The 25,450-nt window shown below is 37.2% G+C and overlaps 1 protein-coding gene across 3 annotated transcripts in view; it reads left to right on the plus strand.

The window, feature by feature from the left end:
• Positions 1-25,450, plus strand: part of Gabrb2 (gamma-aminobutyric acid type A receptor subunit beta 2) — a 236,651-nt gene that overhangs the window by 200,351 nt on the left and 10,850 nt on the right. For 2 of the 3 annotated variants that reach the window (NM_012957.3, NM_001430104.1), the window contains 1 exon segment: positions 1,672-1,916. In NM_012957.3, coding sequence (NP_037089.1) covers positions 1,672-1,916 — 245 coding nt within the window. 3 annotated transcript variants of the gene reach the window in all.

Raw genomic sequence — 25,450 nt, forward strand, 5'->3', positions numbered from 1 at the left:
ATCCCAGTACTGTCTTATGCATACATAAAATGCTAATAAAGAAATGGAAACAATAAACTGTGATTTCTTAAAGTAAAGCAAGCATCTACTGTGTGTCTATTGCGCAAACACGTAATTTACTAATGCCTTAAAAGAAATGCTTAAAATATCTTTGTAATTGAACCATTTATTATTAGGAACGTGACTACCTTCAAAAGGCATTCAGATGAAAAGTCAGGTTTAATAAGTGAATAAGATAGTAAAGCCTGTTGTAGAAATGACAGGGAGTAATATAAAATTGAAAGTCTTTCAAAATGACTCATTCAAAGGATATCTAAGGTCCGTAAGGAAACATCTCAACTGAAGTCAACTGAAGTCCATATTCAGGTACTAGCTACTCACTCATGAGCTCTGCTAAAAACAAAATGAAAATCATTAGTGAGACAGGATTAAAGAAGAGAATTACGCTAGAGAAATCTTTGAAGAGTGAAGTTAAAGTTTTGAGACACGATGATGGTTTGTTCGGGAGGTGAATGTTCCTGAGACCTCAGTTCAGATGGTGTCAGTACAGCTTCCCCTCTGTGTGACGTGGCCTCTGTCTGTTCTTTGTTTTCTCATCACTACAAAGTCTGCACTGCGCCATACCAAGTTCTCTGAACTCTCAATATTTTTACCTTCCAGTGACTGCTCTGGGACTAACTGCTCTCTACTGTTAGAGATGCCTGCTAACTAGACAAGCAATTATAACCTGACCCAAGGGGACATTCCAATAAGGACCACTGTAGCTGATCTGTGTCTCATGTCTGTGCATTATGTATTCACACTTGTCCAATTCAAAATCAGAAGCACTCTAGTTTCTGCTTTTTAACCCTCTGCCTTTGTCTTTCAAATGTTTGTAGTAGTTTGTGTATGTTAGCTGCATAATGCATTCATAGATCTGTGTCTGCTATTTTAATTTACCTTTCCATTATTTACATAGATTATTAGAAAAACCCTTAATCTAGTATTCTTTATTTCTGCCTTATATTGCATTTCTTTCATTCCCATGTTGTTACCAGAGTAAATTTCTTAAATTTAGTATATCCATATTTATGTTTACTGGTCTCCATCTAGCCAGCATTGGGCGTTATCTTTGATTTAGCAAGCTTTCATTTAACCTCCATTCTTCCAATATATGTGTATATATTTGAAGATCTTGAACATTATTGAAGAGCTGTGAACTCTCTGTAATCCAACCTATATATGAAGTTTTCCCACCCATGATCTCCTGAGGTTTGCTGTAACTATCAATTACTTTCCTCTGGATAAATAGACAACACTCACTCATTTTTCAAAAAGCACCTCCTGAAATCTACATTCTTGATACTGACATATCAGGGATATGAACTGGGATCTACTCTATGCAAATTTGCTCCAAATATATACATGTAGCATAATATTTAATCCACATTTCCAATGATCTACTTCATAAATAAATATGAACCAAAAAATACAATTAGATGATAATTCTATAATGATACATGTTTACTATAAGTTAATTTACACATATTTTCACTAGGCTGATAAATAATAAAATCTCTATCAATCTCTTATATATATATAAGTAAGCTAGCTTTTTCAGCTATTATGAGACAGGTAAGGAAATAGGAATATATTACTCTAATTTTTTTCTTTTTCTTTTTCTTTTTTCAGGAATTACAACTGTCCTGACGATGACCACAATCAATACCCATCTCCGGGAGACTCTCCCTAAAATTCCCTATGTAAAAGCCATTGACATGTACCTAATGGGGTGCTTTGTCTTTGTCTTTATGGCCCTTCTGGAATATGCTTTGGTCAACTACATCTTCTTTGGGAGAGGACCCCAGCGCCAAAAGAAAGCAGCTGAGAAAGCTGCTAATGCCAACAACGAGAAGATGCGCCTGGATGTCAACAAGGTACACTTACAGAGAAATGGTCCTGATTGCTTAGATTCAGAGGAATTGTGGAGCGTGATGGAGTCGTTAAGACTTGGGAAAATGGGGCATAGGGAAGAAAACAGTAATTTCCTCCCAAAATGCCATAAATGATAAGTGAGAGGCAAAATAGGCTCCTCAACTATATTACCCAACTCTTGGGTACTCATTCTTTGACACAAAAGATGCTCAAACTTCCTCACCTCATAACCACAGAAGATATTTTCCTATATATGAGAATCACATCTTATAAATAATTTGCATTCCTCTAAATTTACTTGTTTAAATATATTTAAAAAAAACAAGGTCATTTTATCATACTCAATAGAGCTTGCCGCTACCTGACCTTAACTATAAAATAAAATTGCATCATTAAACTCTTACTGATATGAAATGAAGGCTCTGAACCTTAGTTCTGCCTTCTCTTTGGTTTAAAATACAAGTAATCACATTTAGAAATCTGTTAACTACCTACTGACAACAATCGGAGATGCCCACCTCCCAAGTAATCAAAAGGATGGGAAGAAGTAGGGAAAGTGGAGCAATTTTCTCAGGTGATACATGCTTGCTTAAAGCCGTGCCAGACCACTGCCTGCATGAGGTGCCCATCTTCAGTAAGTCAAGCCTGGTCAAAGACTTCCTATATAAGTCTTCACAGTGTTTGTTTTTGTTTTTGAAGTCAGTTTCTCCTCTTGGTGTGATGAAAAGAATGTTGTAGAGACTGAATCCCAAGTCCTTCCTAAGCCTGGGCATCATACATTCATAGTTTCATTGGATTATTCTTACTTGGAACCCATTTTGGGAATCATCACTTTGAGGGATTTGGGCAGAAGTCTTACTGGAGTTGAGCTTTTTGGATCCAAATGTAATTTCACCTGGCTTACTGTTACAGAGTTTTCTGTCTTAAACAGAATAATTGTGAAGATATTTCTTCCTATTCCATGTTTGAACTTTTTGAGTTAAGTGTTTTCAGTAGCATCTGTCCTAGTGTTTACGGAATAACATAAAATAGTGAACTCATTAAATAATTCACACTGATATCCTGGGAAAAAGAAATGTGCTTAAACTCCCTATACTTATTACCCACAACAATAATTAACTAGGACACTGACATGTTAATGTCTTCTGCTTCATTATAACTACAAGGATAGAACTCAAATCTCACCATTGAAATTTCCTTGCAGAAACTCCATGGAAGCTTCTGAGTCATGATTCCAATTTAACCACAGGTCTCATATTTGTTTAGACTATTTTTAATTAAAAACTTCTTTTGCAGAAGATGACATTTATAATAATAAATTTTATATGCTATCTATGGAAGCCAATAAGCATGGAGTCTAGGAACTGTCCACCTATTCCCCGGGCTTAGATATTCTGTAGCTGGAATATGTAGGCTGCTGGACAGCAAAAGCCAGCTGATCAGTATGCTTTTCCTAGGTTGAAAACTGAGACGACTGTTAAAACCGCTTCATGATTCACCAGACAGAGTATGCTAAGTAAAGAAAACAGAAAGAATAATAAATAAAAGTGTCTCCTAGGACTTGAGTTTGAAATGAGTTTAAACAATTGCTTGATGCAAGTCCGACTTAATAAGATAACATCTGATCCCTTTACACCTTCATCTACCTGATCTTTTTATACTAATTTGCATTTAAATGATACATTTAAGACCGAGGCAGTGAAGATTTTTAAATAAATGGAACCTAAAGAGCTTTCCAAAGTTTTAAAGTCAATTGTTTCCAGAAAGAAGCAGGGAAAAGCTCATGGGGTAGGCACTTTTGGATAATGAAAAGCCCGTTTTCCTGGCTGAGGGTGGGCACAGTGCAGATCATAGCATAACAAAGAACAGAGGAGAATGGTACCATCCAGTACATTGTCGGTTTCCAAAATGGGGAATTTTGACCCTAGAGAGGTTGGGAAAATGCCTAGAGATATGTTTGCTTGTCAAACTAGGACATAGAGGTTGCTACTAGTGTTCCATGTATGGCAGCCAAGGATGTCAGTAAACTAACCACAATGCCCAGAATAGCTTGCGCAAAGATAAAGAATCATCTTGCCCAAAGTACCCAACCTTCTTACTTCGAACCCGAGAGACAGATCTCCCTAGATAATATATTTGAGTTGGGTTTCATTACTCTTTGACTACGAGGTTTATCTATTGTTTGATCAGCAAGCCCCCACCCCAAAGATATCAAACGCAATTCCACATCACATTTTAAATCAATCAGGTTTAGTATTTGGCCCTATGTGATAATAGACAGAGTCAACCTGTCTGGCCTTCAGTATTTAGTCTATTAAATAAGGTCAATTCTTTTCTCATAATGTTTCTATGAAAATATTATGTGAAGATTCGGATACTGTGAAAGGAGGGTAAGAGAATCCTCACTACCTAACAGCCATTCATTAAGAATTATGTATTAATAAAATTGATACCCTTCTGTATAGTAAGCATTATTTTTTTTCACAGTCAAATAGGCCAACTGCATACCTATCCCTTGATTTTACATTGTTTAGCATCCCCAAAGTATAGTGCCTATAATAGTATGCATGCCAGGAATTACTATAACAACAAGGGAATGAGGTTTTCAGTGATTATTAGCTATACAATCTACATCAAAACTATTGTGCCAAATTCTGCCAGACATTTTATAGGGCAGAACATTTGACATCATCCTGATTAGATTAAGACAAAAAAGATGCTCATGTAGCATTTCAGATACTGACTTTCTTTTGCCCAGCACAAAAGGTCAGAGAAGATCCACACTGAGTTCTGATTATATAATCCTTTCTTTTGTGTCAGTATCATGCATAATGCCACTATTTCTTATCAGAAATGTCCCTTCTTTTCAACTGTAATTCTAAGGTTATTTTCCCCCCAAGATTGGACACATAATCAGCTAAGTATTGTTATCTCCCGTAACAAAAAAAGAATCAGCTGCTACGAGAAGGATTAGATTTTTTTTCCTGCTTTGATGGCTTCCTAAAAAGGGAAGGACTATATCTGATCAGCTGTGGTGATATTCAAACTGCACTGTCACAAGGTCAAGGTAGAATGAGACAGGGAAGGTCAAAAGAAGAAACATACAGTTAACTTTCATATTTTCTCTTTTCTCTTTATTAGTTACTTTTAGTTTTTTGAATATATTTTCCCGCTTTTAAAACACCACCCTTCCCTTTAAGTAAATCAGAAATGAAACCTAATAAGGAAAACATGCTGTAGCCACAATTGCATCAGAAAGTTAACCAAGGACCCCAGACCTACTCGGAGTGTTCCCAACCGTATATAGTGTACATTCTCAGCCATATATAGTGTATATATTGTTGTGGCTCTGTATACTGACCAAAATAAAGGAAAATTGCAACTTGCTTTCCTCATTAGTCCATCTGAGAAATCCGTTCATCAGTTTACTTGACTTAAACCCAGCACAGGAAAATCTATAACCAAATGTTTCTTTCACTTGTTCTTATATAACATTCTAAATTATAGAATACTGTGAGTTTAAAATCAACTTCAAGCTGACATGAGTCCTGCTGATATTTTCCCAAATGTCCTTTGTGGTGATTTAAAACATAGAATAGCTTCCAATAATAAATGAGAAAAATGCAAAATCTATTTTAATGCAATCAAAGCTTGTTTGCCCCTGTGTGATAGATAGATAGATAGATAGATAGATAGATAGATAGATAGATAGATAGATAGATAGATAGTGTGTGTGTGTGTTTTCTGATAGAATTTTTCTTTTCGTTAATAATCGGTTCCTGTTTTCCTCATGACTAAAGTTTCCAAATCATTGTTTTCCTAGCTTTAAGCTTTATATGGCTTCCTGACTTCTTTTTTTCTGCCTGTTGCTAAGTATTTACATGTTTGAGAATCCAGTCATTTTTGCCTTTTCAGTCCTGGTTATTGCATACTTGAAATCCCTCCAATGTGCTTTTCATATTGAGAAACCTACAGCCATCAGTGTTCTCAATAAAACTCTTCCTAAAAGAACCCCCATTTGATGTTATTTGCACCCAGGATGTTGTGACACACTATTGACCTTAGGCCTTCTTGAACCGTTTGTAATGCAAAGCACTAAGACCTTTTCAATGTATCCTTACTGCTTAGAATTAACTATTAAAATGCTTTTGAAAACCAGCTAATCATCATTCTCCCATTCTTCCTTAGTACCGGTCTTTTTCTTTATGTTTCCTGAAGACCAATAGCATTTATATACACCCAGTTCACCTGAACTACCAGTGCCATCAGTCAACTTAATTAGCACATTTTCTACTTTGTCTTCCAGATTTTTTATAAAGATATTAAACAAAATAGGACCCAGTATCAATCCTTGTGGGACCCTACTAGATGGACTACCTACTATCATTTCTCTCTGTATATGGTTAGAAAGCCAGTTTTTAATCTATTTCTTTCTATTTCTGTTTGGCTGTTCTCATTAACATAATGTTTGGCATCTATGAAGATAATTCACAGGCATGTGTCCATAGGGATCTTAGTCTAAGAGAAATGTCTTCTGAAGACCTAAATAGAGTCTTCAACATAGTACAACTATGGCAGACATAGCCTTAAGAAATTATTGCAGTATTAGGGAGCAAAGCAAGCAGATTGCTTTTATGCCCATTGTCTGTATAGAGAGAGTGTGTTATTATGATGACTCATGGGTTTTCTTGATTTTGTTGTTGGGTGCTTTGAACACCTGAGTGAATAGGGAGTTAAACTTTTCTTTTTCTGTTGTTTGGAACATGGGAATTCAGAACCTTTACTTTCTGCAGTAAATTATTTTATTTATAACTAGGATTGTTATATTTGCATCAAGTCCTTGCTTTATTGTTATTTATTTTCTAAATAAGTATTATTATGGCAGGTTTGGCACTATTATCATGAGAGAAGAAGACAGTTATTGAAAGTGTTCCTTGTGAAAACTTGTGGTTAACCACATCTTAGTCTATCTGTTTACTAATTCTTAGAGTCAAGGTTTGAATCCTCATGTTCCCGTGACCTTACTGGCCACTAGTCCATCTTATTACCTTCTGAATGAGAGGAGGAGAAGAAACACATTAATACTCAACATTCCACCTGATCACCTGCCACTACTCCATTGACACATTTTGGTTTTGTGTCTTAATGTTCAATTCCTAATGGGGATGAATTGATACTGATGCTTTTCAACCTTTTGTGTGAGGCCTTGATGCCTAGTGGGTTTCCATATTGTGTCTTCTATCCCATTCTTCCTTAATTTGAAGACTGTGGCTTCAAAAGTCCTGACACTTCATTCTTCAGCCTCTGTGCATAAGCACAGATTTGGGTGATAGACTAGATGGTGTCTTGGCTTAGTAGTTCATTGCTTTTATAAGTTGTATAGCTTGTTAAGTATTTACCCAAAAAATGGCAAGAGGTTCTGGGATCAGAGGCATTTTAGAGCTTGTCAACAATCGTTTTAGTCTTAATTTCTTCAAAATTCTGGAACCTATCATGTCCATGCTTTCGGCTATCATGAGTGTGTTGTTTCCAATGTGATTCTTAAACTTCAGTGACTCTTGCTGAAAGTAGAGTGGTTTGATGCATTCTGGGAAAAATGGTGGTCATTTGGAATGAAACATGATGGAAGTTGGTGTTTATTATGACGATGTTTAAAAAAATGATTTGAAAAAAAATCAAATCATTATGATTAGTCTGATGATTAGATAAAGCACCAAGAAAATTTAGAACATTCTCTCACCATGACAATATTTTGAAGAAATTTTGCCTAGTCTGTGCCACGTTTTTTAAGCGACGGCTTGGCCCAATGATCAAGAACCTTGTTTTTTTAAGATGTTCTGTTACATATACCTCATTAAAGAGAATGTTCAGCAAAATACATTGAAGTATAAAGTTTAATGTTTTTCTTTGATTTTGTGTCTTTTCCCAGATATGTGTTTGTTCTCTCCTCTGAGTCTTCATTTTAAGTCTGTATTTACTATTTCAAATACAAATTAACATTCAACAATTTAAACAATGTTTTTTTATTAGAGATGTAGTATGCTTAATAACCAAGATGTTTTTGGCAATCACAAGAGGCAAGATAAGGGCTATATTTTAGGGTCCAACTGAAATGGGTCTATATTCTGGTCTTGTCCTTCTGAGGTGTGTGGCATTGGATATTTTAATGTTTTAAGGTGAACACTGAGCTCACTGTGGAGATGCTAAGATAGATGAGATAGTTACGCTAAGGTCATATACATTACCAGGCAAAGCATACTCAATTAAAATAGGCTAGGAATATTGGGATGGTGGCACAGAGGATATATCTTTTTAAAGCTTTAAAACAATGGAAAACATCCATATCCCCACTTGCAGTCCTAACTGTTATTATCACTGCCTTGGATTCATGCTTAGTGATACTCTTTTATATAGATTTGTAATGTTCTACCATTGAATGGATTTCTAGTTTTCACAGTTTCAAAAATAAATCAAATTAATGGTAATGTTTCACTGAATGCCAAATCATAATTTACTACTCACGTATTTAATATGCATACATTCTTAGATGTGTAAATTGTTCCTGAGGCATGTCTACTAAAAACAGCTATAAAATCAGCTTTCCATTGGTGGCATATTTGTATACTGTTACCTCTTAATGTGGAAAATTGAATTTTTTGGCCCAGAATGAAGTGATATCTATTTACATGTCACTCTCTATAATGGTCTGCATGTAATTTGCTGAGATACTGGCACCATATAGGAGTGTACCATATGTGCATTTTGCCTCTAAAATGAGAAAAACAAACAAACAAACCAGAAAATACCTGTTTTACTGTGACCAATTAAGTACTAGAGAAATAGATGTATAAAATAATTCTAGATTCATTTCATCTTCTCTCTGTCTAAAAAGTCCTAAAGAATAAATCAGAAATTTAAAAGTAAATCAAATAATAAAATAACAATTATAAACTTAAGCTCTCCCAAGCAAAGATGTGCAAACAAAGTCAGAGTTAATGTAAGCAGAATTCAGAGAAATCCACCCAGGTTGTAGATAGGCCAACTGGAAAACTCAATAGCAACATTTGAATCAAGATGAGAAATCCAACAAGGAAACAGCATAGAAATCCTGGAAGAGGTTTGGACAAAAACCAATTCTGAGATAAGTTACATCTCAAGTTTGACTTTTATGATAAGATCTTCTATGAATATTACAATAGCGGGAAGAAAGATTAGAAAAGGGAGCAAATTAATAAAGGGATAAACTGGGATCAATGGATTCAGGTACTGTAGCCAAGGCTGATTACTTGAGTTTAATCCCAAGATCCATGTGATACAAGAAGAGAAATGATTTCTACAAGTTGTCCTCGGATCACCTCAGACAAGCCTGCACCCACGCACATGCACATAATCACACACACACACAGACACAGACACAGACACAGACACAGACACAGACAAACAGACAGACAGACAGACACACACACACACAGAGGAATCTGAAAGCAAAGTGATCATTCGAGAAACTACAAGTAAGTGCACAAAGACTGCTCGATTTGTGTTAACTAAAACTAATAGGATAGATATAAAAAGGTAACCTTGCCTAAAAAAAATCTAGCCCATAAACTTTCCATAATAAATCATTTCAAACATTGAGATCTAGTTACCTTTAGTGATAGTTGTTGGACATAGCAGGAAGGACATCTTCAAGTGATTTTGAAGCTCACTACAAATAAGTGATTGCAAACCCCTATTAAAACTATATAGTAAGTCAGAGGTCCACTTCAATAATAAATGTCAATGGCAGGGAGAAACCATTGAATAGATAGATATACCCAGAGAAGGCTCACAAACTACCTTAAAGGTACATGTTTCCTTGAAGTATACAAGTAACAAGCATGAGTTGAAAGACTAAAATCTTTCTCCCCACATAGACATCAAAAAATGCTAATAAAGCTTCAACATTTATTCTTGGCTATAAAAGAAAAATAACTTGTTAAAATGGAGATCAATTAGATCTCCAAAAGAAGTAAAGATTAGTCAAATTGTCTTCCATTTACAAACAAAGATCAGCCTTGTCAAGCTCCTGGAGTTAGGATAGGGCACACATAATATGAATAATTTCTTTCTCATTCTTACTCACACCTGCATTTGTAAACAATGGATGGGTATTTTATAGTATTTATTTTATTCTTATAGAATTTCAGATTCTAGAAAATGAGGTGAAGTTTCTATCATCAAAAAAGGGAACTTTCCCTGAGAAAACTCTGTAAGGATTAGGAAGAATTTGTCAAATAGTGGAAAGGAAAGGAAGTGTATGTTCCATGAACAGTTCTGGGAATCAAGAGCTGGCATCAAATTTTCATTAGCCACCTTCCTATTAATTTTAAATTATTTCACAACAAAAAATACAATAGTTTGAGCAAGTTACTTCTCATGTTCTTAAGGAAATTCAGACTGGTTACAGCCTCTGGTGCAAAGAGCTATGCCAGATAGCTTGATACTTATTTAATTTTGGCAAAGAGTATCTAGGGAGACATAACAAAACTGGACCCTGATATGATTTTTGAAATCTCCCTTGACAATAAACAAGCTGTCTGTTTTCCTCACAACACTTCTACCAGCTCTGACTGCAAATATTTCTGGAAGTTGGACAAGCTCCAGCAGGCTTTCTCCCCTGAGTAAAAGGATACCTGTGATGATTACTGAGAGAGGAGTTGGGGCTGAAAATCTGAGTTGGGGAAGGGGAAGTCAGCTCTTCTCAACTGCCTCCTGAAGATCATACTACAATATCAAGTACCCATGTGCAAACATTAGTTCATGGAGTATTTCACATTTCCTCAGGCCAGGAACAAGGATTATTGTTATTGTCCACACTTATGAAAAATGCAATATGTCAACGCAATACATGTATACAATGGGTTCTGTATAAGTGAACAATAATCAATGTTTAGATAATAATCAATGTTTTAATACTTTTTATTATTTAATTCTAGAAACCTTCTAGTCCTTCTCTTTTTGCCCTTCCTATATATACAAAGTGGTCATAAATTGGTCAGATTCTGTGGTGTAGAGTATTAGAGCTCCCTCCTTCTATCTACAAAAATCACCCATTATCTAGCTTCCTTCTATTGCTCCCTACACCTCACACCTTCATTGTCTCTAGGGGTCACAGTTCTCTACTCAGATGAAGTATTGCTAAGATTTAGGGATTACTTGAGAATACTCGCCTACTGAAACCAAACACATGGGGTTTGGGGTTTTTTTGTTTTTTGTTTTTTGTTTTGTTTTGTTTTGTTTTTTTCTTCATGACAAGCTCTCAGCTATTCTCTGTTCCTCTTCTAATAGCCTTTGGCAGGCTAGCATGGAATATCTCACAAAGAATACAGATTTGGAAAGAGCATCATGAATGTGATGATTGTTCACTAAATATTTACCAAATGATTACTCCTATAGAATAGCATTCTCTATTTTGATGGCTTAAGTGCACAGAAAGTTCTAGCTTGATGAATCCAGCTTCACCTTGGATTAGAGAGAGCCCATAACTCAAGCCCCAAGACTTGAATTTTAGCTGTGTGGGCATAAAGTGGCAGCTGGGAGAGCTTCAAAATCTCATTTGCATAGAAAAACTTATACTTATGCCATGAGATTGTATTCTTAAGAATTGTATTGAAAGGAAGGTAGGAAGATCTTGGAAAAGCAGCTGGTGTTTGCAAGTGGTCACTGTGACTTTGTGGAAGAAGAGAAAAAACAGAGTTGAGAGTGTTTCGTGGTGTTAAAGATTTGCTTCTAAATTCTGTGCTGTCATTTTATTTGGTCGACTGGTCCTTTCCTTCCCATGGCTCCTGTAGGATTATTCTAATGGTATTGGATCACAGAGTGCACTGTACATTAGCTCACTGAGTTGCAGATAATGTGTGCTTTTCAGTTTCACAGGAAGGAGATGCTGCATCCAGATATATGCTCAGGAAAAGCATTACAGAGTGAAATGGAAATTTTAATTCTAAAAATAAAATTAAAAATATGACTAAGTTACTTCTTTGTCCAACTTGGGTAAATGAATCAGTCGTGTAAGAACAGCATTTTACTCTAGGGAGACAACTGAAGGGTCTTCTCATTATTACCAAAAAGACTAATCCATAAATAGATGTGACCAGTCCAAGGTCACACAACAATTACATTGCCCCCTTCATAGCACTGTCTTCTATTCCAGGAGTTAAAAGTGAGTAATAATTTGATCTGCATGGTACTTTGATCTCTTCATTCCAGTAAAAAATGTCTCTGGGAGAAGTGACTGCACAGGACAGTGTCCTGACAAAATAGAAACCATTCTACGCCCCCAGCTTGGACCACTCTGGGGAAAATTAGTTAAGTCTTAAATATTAATATCTCTTAAAAAGCTAATGTTCACTGAGAGCTGTGTAAACTCAGAAGTCAAGAAACTCATCTATTTGAATCATCTCCTGTTATCTAGAACCCCAAAACACAACTACATACAGGGTCATCTTTAGGCTACAACATTTTAATAACTAGGTCAGAATTTCTGATTGCCTGCCAAGGTAAATTTTAGCAAACTCCCCAAAGAATACACATGACCACAAAAACATAAGTTTGTATACTTGCTCTACAAACCATTTAGTCCAAGAAAAGACAGTTTTGATCAAAGTAAAGAAATTCATTTTCATAGTTCATAAGAGACTAACATGCAATTTTAACCTGGGTTCTTTTGTTTTGAAAGATTTCAATATTTGACCCAGAATACAGATAGGGTTTTCTCCTTCGGAGAAATATCAGGACATCAACCGACCACAATGTTCTGCCATACGTTCTAAATTGATATATTTTATTTTTTGTTCATTTCGTTGCCCTATGTTTTAGAGTTGAGCAGCATATGCTGTCTGCCATCATCTTCAAACTCCAAGCAAAGGGAAATTGGGTGTTAGAACTGGCACCGGGATATTTGACAAGGCTGTGTCAGATTAACAGCCGTTCTCCTAAGCAGAGAGTCCTTTAGGAGGCAGAGGCTGCATTTGACAAGAGTAATTCACCATGTAATTGGCCAAATGCACAAAAGCCATTAGATCACAGCTGAGTAAGAAATCCTTGGCTGCAGTAGAGCTCATAGCTCCCTCTGCAGCTCACTTTCCTGAAGGGTTTACACAGAGCCTCACTTATGAGTAATACATATGCTTGAGTCAGGAATAGTATATGAATGTGTATTTCCAGAGCCACCTTTAAACAAAGCAGATACCATTGGCTTTAGAAGGTCAAGTAGCATGGTTGAGGCTAGATGATTTAATCCCAGTTTCTCTCAACATTAATATGCATTCAGGTAGTCTAAGGCTCCTGGAAGAGTACAAACTCAGTCTGTAGTGTCTAAGGCTTGAAGTTCTGTAATCTCCACACACTTTCCAGTGATGCCAAAGCAACTGATCGATCTATGGTCTGTAGGAAATAGCAAGAATCTAGCTGAGGGGATACAAGTGAGTACTCTGGAGAGCAATCTCTGGATGACTCATGGCTGCTGCCTTGAGAACGACATTGAGGATACTGCAATTGAGTCCAGAGCCATCTGGGCTATTACATTGCCTATCATAAGCTTAAGAATAGACACCATCACCTCTAACAATTCTGTCATGTAACATACAGAAGCTGAGAACAGAGCTCTCAGGGATTAATTCAGGATCTCATAGAAGCCAGTAAGTTATAGGGCTATGGCTATATAAAGCTAGAATGCATGCCTAGATTATTTTTTTCTATCTCTCTCTGAGTTGCACATTTTAATCACAGATTGCATGTGAAGCTGTTTTAAAATAACTTTCCTCTCACTTCTATAATTGTCAGAACCAGTCACAGAATCTAATTTGGATTCATAAAGCCAGGGGACTCAGTGTAGCTGAGTCTCTGGGACAACTCTGAGACTTTCACTAAAGAGCCTCACTTGTCTTCAGTTGTCTTGTTTGTGAAATTAAAAGACACTGCACACCTAATCTTTCAAGTTCACTCCAATGTTGTAGGGAATATCAAGCTAAAAGACCCGGATGTACATTCAATTTGTTCAAGTGGTTTAAATAAATTCAGGAATAAACTTATTTAAAATGTTGTGAGATTTCATTGAATTTTCCTCAAAAGATTACTACTTTTAGCCCTGTAGGGTACAATCTCAGCACTTGGGAATCTGAGTCAGAAGGATAGCTGGAAATTTGAGACTTGCCTAACTTAACAAGTAATGACTTGCCTCAAATACAAATACACGGTGGGGGAAGGGAGGGTGGGAGGGAGGGAGGGAGAGACAAAGAGACAGAGACAGAAGGAGAGGGAGGGAGGGGGAGAGAGACAGACAGAGAGAGAGAGAGAGAGAGAGAGAGAGAGAGAGAGGTGTAATGTGTACATACATGCACATACTTATTGAACTATGGGTCAAATTTTATCTGAACCATATCTGCTAATTATTATAATGAGATTCTTCTGGTTTTCTGCCACTGCTTAATAGGAATAAGTACAAGAGAAAGGGAGATGTCAAGCCAGACAATCCCAAATCTTACTTACAAATACCTTGTTCTGATATAAGACTTCCGTATTAGCAAACAGATTTCCTATTTCTTCTTTCTTTCCCAGACAAAGAGATGGGCATTTCCTTTGGACACAGGAGCCAATTAGGAATAAGTTTCCCTTGTCATAGACCGCCTGCCTGTTCTGTTGTGCCAATAACTGCCAAGGGGAAGGGAAGAGTAACAACTCTGGCTTAAAGCCATCAGCCTCAAAATGAGGACAGGAAGTCACTGCTACTCCGTTAGAAAGGAAGTATTGATTCATCTGGAACCTCCACTAAAATACCCCAGAGAAAACATTTCTTAAAATAATGTTGTCTGACTAAGTGAATCTGTAAATCTGAACCTTTTCTCTGGGTTGTACACATTGCAAGTTATTAGCACCTTAGAAATGACCACTTGTTATTGCCTAATAACATGCCATACAGGCTGGTGGAATGACTGCGTTCCTCAGCTTTCCATTGCTCTAAAGTAGAATCTGAAACAAATCAATGTAAAAGGACAGAAAGGTTTATCTGCCTTATGGTTTTACAGGTTTAATCCATCGTGCTCCCATTGCCAGGAGGAACAGCTCGACATCATGCTCAGAGCAACTAGGCTATGCAGGCGGTAGTCCTCAACCTTCCTAATGCTATAATCTTTTAATACAATATCTCATGCTGTGGTGACCCCCCCAACGATAAAATTATTTTCTTTGCTACTCCATAACTGTAATTTTAAACATGTCACCATGAATAGTAATGCAAATATCTTGTGTTTTCAGATGGTCTTCGATCACTTCTGTGTAAAGGTTGTCCTACTTTCAGAGGAGTTGAAGTTGAGAAACACTTCTTTAAGACATCAGCATTCCCTTCACGGACACGCCCTCAATGGTCTAGAACCTCCTCGAATGCCATACCTCTTAATGATTCCCCTGCTTCCCGGTAGCATCACAGGCTTCATTCTAAGCTTTTAACATGTGGGCCTTTGAAGGACCGTGAAGATCCAAATTATACTTCCTAAATACTATGAACCAATCCTAAAATAACCTCAAATTTCTTCTGAAATTCATATGCAAAGCAGTGGGTTCCATAACATTGTTTCATAGATTCTTCTATGAAACATACTCCTTCCCAACTTCCTTTTCCATCATCTATGTCCTCCTGACGGTTTCCCGCCTTCCTCAGCAGTCCTACTTCTGCTTCTGTGGCCTATGTATTCTGTGCCTTTTCATTCCTGTATTTTAACAAGTAAGAAACTGAGGCTCAGTAGAGCTGGGGAACTAAGCCAAGATCACACAGCAAGTTGGTAGATGAGCAAGAAATCAAAGCTGTTTCCACGCTCACATTTGCAAATTTAGTTAACTCTATAAATGTTCTTGTCTCTACTCGAATTTTAAATGTGACTATACAAAGAGCACGCACAGAATGTGAATTGCATATTATCATTATCATCATAATGAAGCTGTCTTTATTGACGCATTTCATTTGCAGGAAGAGATATTTATTTTCCATATATAAATGGAATAAGAACTAGTCTGAAAATTTAATTTTGTTGATGGGTGCAGGGTGGGACTTCCAAAACTTAGACTAATCCTGTTGGCAGATAATGAAGTGGAACATTTCTAGTTCCTTCTTGCCTCTGGCCATTGTAAGGATAAAGAAACAAACATAGTCCTCAAATTAAGCACCAGGAAGATAGATGATTGGCAGTCTTTTGCTTCCTGTGACGACTGAGGTTTTAACTTTAGAAATCTCCTAGCATGTTGAATCTAAAGTGCAGGATCGAATGTTTGTGGGGCTCAGTCTTTTGCAAATCTTGCTAGAGGAATTGCATCTACTGTGAGCTTAGGCATCAACACCTATAACTGGTCCTCTAACCCTATACTTAAGCAATACACCCACACCCACACCCACCCCCCCCACACACACAATCAATCAATCAATCAATCAATAATAAACAAATTTTTAAAAATACAAAAAAAAATGACGCCATGACTGAATGTGACAAAAACCAAACTGTGGACTCTTTGCTTTTGAATAAAAGCTAGCAGTGACAATTCTCTATGACTTAAATAGAGGCAGTGGGTGGATTTCTGTGCCCAAACCCACCTCATTTACGTATGGGACAATATCTCTCAGGGTCAGTTTTAAAACCCAAGGAAAAGATAACGATCATAAGTTCTTCTCTCAATGACCTGGTTTGATTGAAGCCACAACCTTGAAGTTAATTGTGACCTATAAATAAAATTGAGATTTGACCTAATGAATTTATTACTCCTCTTTAAGGATTAAAGATTATGACAGCATGCCTGACAATACTGTTTATCTCTCTTACTCATATATCCTATTACTGTACTTGGCATGATGTGTTACGTTTGTCGTCCTTACCTCTACGCACTAAAAACCACAGACTAGCCTGTTTCTAGCCTTGGGAAGGAAAAAATCAAATCAAGTGTTCTATGTGGTCTTATTTGGGTAACTTATATTGGGAAGTTGTTAATTGCAAGCTATAATATTGGTAAAAATCTTCAGGAATTTTCCACCCATAGTGCTTTGGGGTAGATGAACCAGTTAATGGAAAGATTAGATTAGTTCACCGATTCTACTTCAGGGCTTGTGTCAATACAGCAAATGAAAACTGAATTAAGAAACCTTTGTCTCATTCTTCTGTTGAATCATTATGATTGTATGTGTAAATTCTCACATCCACTTCCAGAAACTTTCCCAAATCTGATCCTTAAAGGATACAACAGTGTAAGCCTGTAGTCCTAGCTACTTGGAAGGCAGGGAGAACTCTTAAGCCTAGTAATTGTCCATCCAAGACAAACATAGCTATTCTCAGAGAAAAGGGTTTGAACCTAGGAAAGTTTATTGTAAAAGTACACTCAATTCCTTACACCACAGAGACCTGTGAAAATCAAAAGCTCATGTGAATGCAAGAAATGATGATTGTTCATAATACAGTTTCAATTCTCATTTCTTCAGAAAAATTTAAACTGATCCTTATTGGTTTTTCTCTCCAATGACAAATTTACTTACTTTCAAATTTAATATGTATTCTACTCAATTAAAAAGAGAAACCAAAAAGAATTTGACCAACCTTTAGACATTTTATTCAGCGTGCACTTCATTCACTGTGATCTTGTAGAATATAGCAATTTGAATGTGTTTGCCTCTCTTCTAACTTTAACATCTACTCTTTGATCTCAATGCAAATATTCTGGAGAAACACAAACTAATTATCTGTACTAATGTGTCATTCTCCATGTGGAAGGTGGCATCATGCTGCAGAAAATATCAACTAGTTCCTTTAAGGACAGGGTTGAAAAGTCTGTAAGCTACCAAAACCAAGAAAACTACTTAAGAATCTCTAATGGGGATTTGCTTTTATAAAGAACTACATGGGGAAAGTGTACTATTCTTTTGTTTTTGTTTGTTTGTTTTAAAAATATTCTACATGTAGCTCAGGCTGACTACATTTGAACTGTAAACCTGACTGACCTTGACCGGGAGATACTACCACCTCTCCTTCTTCTGAGTGCTGGAATTAAGATTATTCCACCACGATATCAAAGACAAGATTTTCCCTTTGCTCTCATTTCTAACATCACTCTGTATATTAAGTCAAAAAAGTTAGTTGCTAATATAAAATTAAATGCAGCTACAGAAGAAATTTGTATTAATGAAATCTAAGAGGAACACTTTATGCCACTCCCTGAGCACTGAACACTTAGCTGTAATTTTGACTATCTTGTATTCCTGATAATGTTTTATTTAGATGCAATTAAGGTAAAGTATCTTTTAGTCTAGTTCACTCTAAGACTAACTTCCTCCTGTTCTCCATTATATCTGCTTCAAAATTTGTTTTGTAACCATCATAAGCCAAAATTGAATGATCCAAGATTTAACATAACTATTGGAGATTCAGTTTAGTTTTATTTTGAATGCTCATTTGTACTGGTTGCCGTAGTCAGCTTAATGGATACATAGCATCGAGCCACAGAGAGCATCTAACACAGGCACATACAGATAACTATAGGGCCTGCAGGGACAAAAGAAGGGATCAAACACTCAGGCATACTGAAAGGTTGAAGCAAGAATAAGCTGGAAGAATGTATCTCTTTTCTTAACTCTCTTTTAGACCCCTAGAGACAGTTTTTTCTATTAGAAAGAAAATTACCGCATAGCCACAAATTACATCTTTTCCAGAGGTAATCACCATAAAAAACATTCTTCCAAAACAGATCAAAATCATTATATAAAAGAAAACTACAACAAAATATTAATTACATATATCTTATATGAACTCATACCTAATTAAGCAATTGTGCCCTATCTTTCTCTGCAAAAACTCATAGTGACCTCAAAACAGTAATTTTTAGTCATTGATTAACAAAGTTTAAACCAGCCAAGTCTATAGGAGTAACTTTTACCCTTTGCCTGGTTGGTGACAACCTACCTTTACTAAGGAGCAAATTTCTTACATTGTAATTTGGAAGTTCTGATCAGCTAAGCTGGCTAGTCATCTGTTTTCTGATCTTATACTCATATTGGAATTATTTGCTCCTTATTATAACCTTATCATTTTCTGGTACACACCAAATTCCTGTCACCGAATCCCTAGATCACAAGAAAGAACTCAGACCATCTCAGAGGGTATGCTTATCTCGATCATTAGCTTGTCCCAGTCTGTTCTTCTTACCTCTACAATCACATGCTGTAATGTATGAATGCTCACTGCACTCCTTTCTCTAACTCAAGCAGCTCTCGCCAGTCTATCAGGAAAGGGCACAGTTTATTCTTAATTCTAACTTAAACTTTTTATCAACTCTTCCAATTTCCTAACTGTATGTGTTTTTGTCAACTACCCTAACTTCCCAAAATTATTTAAATCAAAATAACCTTTAAAGATTATTTAAATCAAGTCAGAAATTCCATGAAATAATTAACTCATCTAGACACTATTATCTCAAGAATTTTTCACCTTCATATTGATCTGCAAAAAGCTTGCCCAACAAAATGGCCCATCGCCCAGGATGGGTGGTGCCTATTACACCAAGTGATAGGCAGCAAGGGTCTCTTTGTGTCCATTCACACCAACCCAAATGAATGAGGAGTAGGCAATGACCAACATAAGAAAGTACAACAGAAGCAAGAGGCAGTCCTTGGACAATGTCTCTGGGTTCATACCACACCAGAGCTCACCCACCAAAGCTGAGCAGGACAGTGGGCTCATCTCCAGGAAGCTCACTTGCCCACTGCAGCTCTACCTGCATGAGGCTTCCTTTATACACCTAGATTTTCTGGCTAAGACCCTTTAAGGAGTTGAGCATAATGATATCTATCTATAATCTCAGAATTTCCCAGTAGAAGATAGGGAGGCTTGGAAGAGTTAGTGAATAATAGTGTTGAAGAAGAAAATGAAGGAGGAAGAGGGTAAAGAAGAAGGAAGAAGAGGAGAAAGAGGAAGTGGGGAGAAGAAAGAGAGAAGGAGCATGAAAAAGCAAGACAGAATTAGAAGAAAAGGAAGACCAGGAGGAGTGGGAACACAAGGGGAGGAAGAGGATAAGAAGGGGCTGGAGGAGGTGAGGAAGAGCTGGAGGAGGTGGGGAGGAGGAGGAAAAGGAGCGAAAGTCAAAATTGGAATCTGCTGTTGTTGCTGAAGCTACTGTTCTTGTCAATGTTTTAACTTTGCAAAGGGCAGTAAATCTAGGAGAAGAATCTAAAGGGTAAGAATGTCAATTCTAGAAACACACATGCCTATCAAGGGGTTCACAGATTGATTCTGTACTGATTGCAAGTGTTATGAGGCCTGTTGCTGGGGAACTTTGGAGAGAAGAGACTTCATCGGTTCCTTCCTATCCTGAGTTCTGCTTCTGCTTCCTCAGAAAAGAGTCATCCCCTCAGAAAACAAGCCACCCCCTAGCTCATTGCATTCACCTGCTGGCCTGATGGACTCTTTATGTGAGAAACAGAAACATTCCACCTGATGATCACATTAGAACCATAGCGGGTGACGATCATAAGGAATGATTGCACAGATGGATGATGCTTAACACAAAAGCAGTTTAGTAAGCAAACTTCATATCCAGTCAAAAACCTAGAATTAGCAAAGCTACAATAATTGTCACTGTATTTCAAAGATGCTGAAATCTATTTCATACTGCTCCTTATTTTTTACTTTGTACTGAAAAATAATGAACATAGTACATTTTCTAGTAATTACTTATCAAGACCAGGAAAAGTTTTCCGCATGTAACTATGCCTGAAGTAATCATGGACTTATTTATGATACAAAGGGTAGTTCTAGTATGATAGTAGTAACTGACTTAATTAAGGAAAGCAGATCTTACGTTCGTTCTGGCTCTGGTTACAAGTGTCACCTTTCTGTCGATGTGGTATGTAGTGGGGGATGTTGTTATTGCTAAGTCCACAGTATGGCTGTACAGCAGTTATCTCTCATGTTGGTCTCATGTAATAGGTCTCCACAGCCTGCCATAGAAGAGCTCCCAGACTTCTCTAACACTGTTAGAGATTCAATATACCGTGTTTGGTTTGGGGTTGATTTATTTGTTTAAATACTTGTGGCATTTTTTTTCCAGACAGACTTAACGATCCATTACCACCAACACACAATCTCACTTTTGCTGTCTTGAAGGCATACTGCTTTGGCAAGTTTAGAGAAGGAAAAAAAATCAGAGAACCTGAGGTACAGAGTTGGTTTTCCCTAGCCCACCTACACTTTCTGGCCAACACAGGGAAGCATGTGCAGATGGCACAGTAACTGTATACCAATTAAATATGTTTAAAAATGAAGGAAAGTATAGAGGTAGAGAGAGAAGAAGGCAAAGAAGGAAAAATAAAGGCATGAAGGAAGGATGACTATACATATATACATATACATATATACATACCCACATATACATATATACATATGTACACATATACATACATACATACATACATACACATACACACACATATGGTAAGGCAAAAGCTACCGAGATATTGTGAAGCATTCTTCCTACATCCAGTTCTAAATTCTAAATGCCAACATTGATTGCTGTTTCTCCACTAACTTTGGTTCAAGGACTTGAAGAATCAACAGCATTGGCCTTCACTTACTCTGATAAAATCCCCATTACACATTCTGCTTGGCTGAACTTTCTTTCACTTCACAGAATACTGAGCGTTTGCTAGGTATTTTCAGAGGATTTCCACCTCCAGAAAGAGTGCAACTGACTATCCCCAGGTGCTTAATGGTTCATTGCCTTAGCATTTCAAGTCTCACGGGCCCCGATGCCATTTCATGGAAGATAAAACTAGATCTCCTACCCTCTGTAGGCACAGGGCAGGGAAACTGTGTAGTTAGAACTTGTTTTTATCTGCAATTTCTCATGCAGTGGGTAATGCCAGCAGTGAACTGAGTTTTAAAATAACACTATTCTCCTTTTCAGGTAAGCTGGTGATTCTAGTCTGCTAGTGAGAGACGTGATTTGTTTTTCTGTAGATGACCTTAGACATAAGGTTGTCCCTGTAGATCATATGTCAATTATAAATAGGCAAAGAAGCAGTGAGTCTGAAAACCCATTTGGAATTAACCAATCATTATATAAAAAGCAAGTCATACTCTTCAGAGCATAGTGGATTACTGTTTAAAAAAAAACAGCAAAATGGAATCCTTTAGCCAGCCCAGTTTTCTTCCTCTGAAAAAAAATGTTGACAAGCAGACAACAGTAAGGAAACAAGGATATATTCCAAATATTCAGAGTTAATTTACGAGTGTCAGTGGCAACGCTCCCTGGGTCAATCTACAAAGTAAGCCATGTCAGTAGAGGTGTTTCTGCAACCAGTAGGTGTGCCAGATGGATGATATTCGAGCTGTCTTCATTCTCAGAGGAGCCTTGCAGGAGACTCTTGTCTGCCTCTCAAAATCCAGCACTCAGCTCTTGATTGAAAAATACAACTCCAGGTGCATCTTAATTTGCAGACAGGGGCATTGGATGGGAAACAACAGTTTGATTGATAACGGTGATTTTATAAAATCTCCCCAGACAAGCGTGTTTTTAGAAATGGATAGGCGAATAAGAAGCAGAACTTGAAATAAGAGCACAGTACAAAGCCACTACCAGCAAGGCTCCCTGCAACTCATCTGCAAGCGTGTGGGTTTATGTGCCCATCTCTTCTGTTTTATTTGTTAGGTTTTTGGTTGGTTGGTTGGTTTTGTTTTTTGTTTTTGTTTTTGTTTTTTGGGTTTTTTGTTTGTTTTTTTTTTTTTTTTTTTTGCTTTTCTCCATCTTGCTTCAGCTGCTATTAAGAAAATGCCCATGGTTATTTGAATAGGTAGACATGCTAAAAGAGAATAGTTTCATAATACTGGTATGTTTTCCAGTACAATGTCCTCTGCAGAAACCAGATTAGATGAGAGGGTTTCACATGTCTTTTCTGCTCTGCTGAGTTGAGACAATCAGAAAAGGTTAGATTAGAAAAATAAGAAGGGAGAGGAGGAGGAGGAGGGAGGGGGAGGAGGAGGAGGAAGGGGGAGGAGGAGGAAAGGAAGAAGAAGAAGAAGAAGAAGAAGAAGAAGAAGAAGAAGAAGAAGAAGAAGAAGAAGAAGAAGAAGAAGAAGAAGAAGAAGAAGAAGAAGAAACAGAGGAGGAAGTGGAAGAGGGAGAAACTTATTTTTTAAATTAGCTAAATGCATGAGTCAATGGCAGCATCTTCTAATTTTCTAAAATTTATCATCTAAAGACAGCATACAGAAAAGGTATTCAATGACAAAATTCAGCCAGGAGGATGTATAATTAAGTACCTAGGAGGGGATCTCGGACCAGATTACTAAGAACACATTTAGGCATATCTCTTTATCTCTTTGTATTTAAGATGGAGATGTTAATGATCCATGTTTCATAGAGTTTTGTCAAGTCACAGAGAAGCAGCATGTGTTGTGTGTTTCCTGGGAATAGTGCAGAAATGAAAACTACATGCATTTCATGTGAAAGCTGTTCTTCAAATTGGTTGTAGAATTCAACCAGCCACTTCTCTTTTCATAATTTTTTTTAACTCTGCTGCTTCCTCATTTGAAGTCACACTGTGCCCTTCAGCTGCTGTCCAAGGGATGCATTTTCTAAGCATAAACCCTAGATCAGAAATACAGTGTCACCTGGGAACTTATTAGAAATTCAGATTATCGAGATGCATTCCAACTTTGCTGATTCAGGTATCCTAACAGTGGAAGCCAGAAATCTGTCTTAACAAGGCCTCAGGGGGTTGTGATGGACACCTGAGCTTAGGAACAAGGGACACAGCTTCTCGTCCTCCACCCCACCAGGTGGATCAGGTTTCCTTGGTAGATTTAAGACAGATTGGAGGTAGCATTGAAATACTGCATTGAGACCCACAGTCCAGCAATTACTTATTTATGTAAATAAAGAAAATATCCAATTAAAAAAAGAAATGAGAATAAGTAGATTACCCGTGATAAGCAGACAGAACACATATGTCTTCTCTTCTCACCTGACAGTGTTGGAGTTAATACAAGTTTAACCAGCTCTTATCTTTAGTGACAGATTTCACTCTAAACACTCATATTAGTCCTTCCTCTGGATAATTGTGCAAGACCCAGTGATGACTGCCCCACTGAGGTAGACTGGTTCCATGCTTCAGCAATGGAAAGTGGAACAGATCTAAATCTAATTCCTGCTCTGCCTGCTTTTCACTATTTTCCAAGTGTGGGATCAGAGCCAGCTCTAAGTAGCTTCTGGGACAACTGAACGTGTTCTGTAAATAAAATGCTTAATTTCAACTTCAAGTTGTTAGTTCCTAAGTACTCCTGTCTGTGTAGGAATGGAGGATCTGTCCTGGAAGTAACATTGGGCACCATGGGAGTATAGAGGCTCTATTTTAGAAAAAAAGCAAGCAAGCAAGCAAACACCTATGCAAATAGACAAAGAAATCTTGGGTGCAGAGGTAGAGTTCCAGAGGTCTTCCTGGTGTGTTCTGCTCTTTAGAGTGCTATGAAATAATTGACTCCAATGTACTGATGACTCACAAAGAGGTGGATTTGATTTTTATTATCACAAAATTAATTTCATTGAACCACTCTATATTGAGCATGTGCATTGTTCTAAGAGCAATGTAAGATTATTGAAGATACAGCAATGGAATACAAAGGCCTCCTTTTGTGTTTTCCTCAAGAAGTGCTGTTTGATAAACGACAAATACCAAGAAAATTAGTATAATTTATTGTCATCAGAATTTTAACGAAAACTGACATATCAGGAGAAAAGACAAGCCAGGTCATCTGTCCCTGCTCTCTGCCACTGTAATACTGATAATTTCGTTCTTGGCCTTGGCCTCTAGGCCCTATTTTTCTTGTCATTGGGCAGATGTAACTGGTTCCGTAAATGTGGTGCCCTACTTTCCTTTCTGTTACTATGATAAAATATCCTGACCCAGAGTAACTTATGGAAGAGAGGAGTTATCTCAGCATGCAATTCCAGACTAGAGTTCATCACTTGAGGGAAGTCAAGGCAGAAAGGTGAGCAACTGTATACGCATCATATCCACACTCAAGGGCAGAGAATTATTGGCATGGTTCCTTGCTGGCCCAATGATCCTCAGCTTGCTTTCACCTCTCTTTCCAATGTTCAGGACACTTGTCTGGAGAATGGTGCAAGGTCCTCTTATATCAAGTAACGATCAAGGCAATTACTCATAGTCACATCCAGAGACAAATTTGTCTGAGAAAACTTCCTTCAGAAGACTGACCTCCCAGGTGGTTTTAGGTATATTAAAATGAACTGGCATGCAGGGTGTATGTAGTAATGTCCATTAGCCTTTTGTTCTCTCTCCATCCCTCCCCCAAAAATGAAATGCAACTTCTATTCATCTCATCTCAACATTTGAAAATGATTCAGTGTAGACTTACTATAGTTAATGAAGCCATATTTTATAAATAAACACATAGTGTTCAGTAGGTAGTAATGATTTTGAAAGTTTAGCCTATATAACTGTCTGTGGCAT

The sequence above is a fragment of the Rattus norvegicus genome, chromosome 10 (genome assembly GCF_021556685.1).
Source record: "Rattus norvegicus strain SHRSP/BbbUtx chromosome 10, alternate assembly SHRSP_T2T, whole genome shotgun sequence".
Lineage (NCBI taxonomy): Eukaryota > Metazoa > Chordata > Mammalia > Rodentia > Muridae > Rattus > Rattus norvegicus.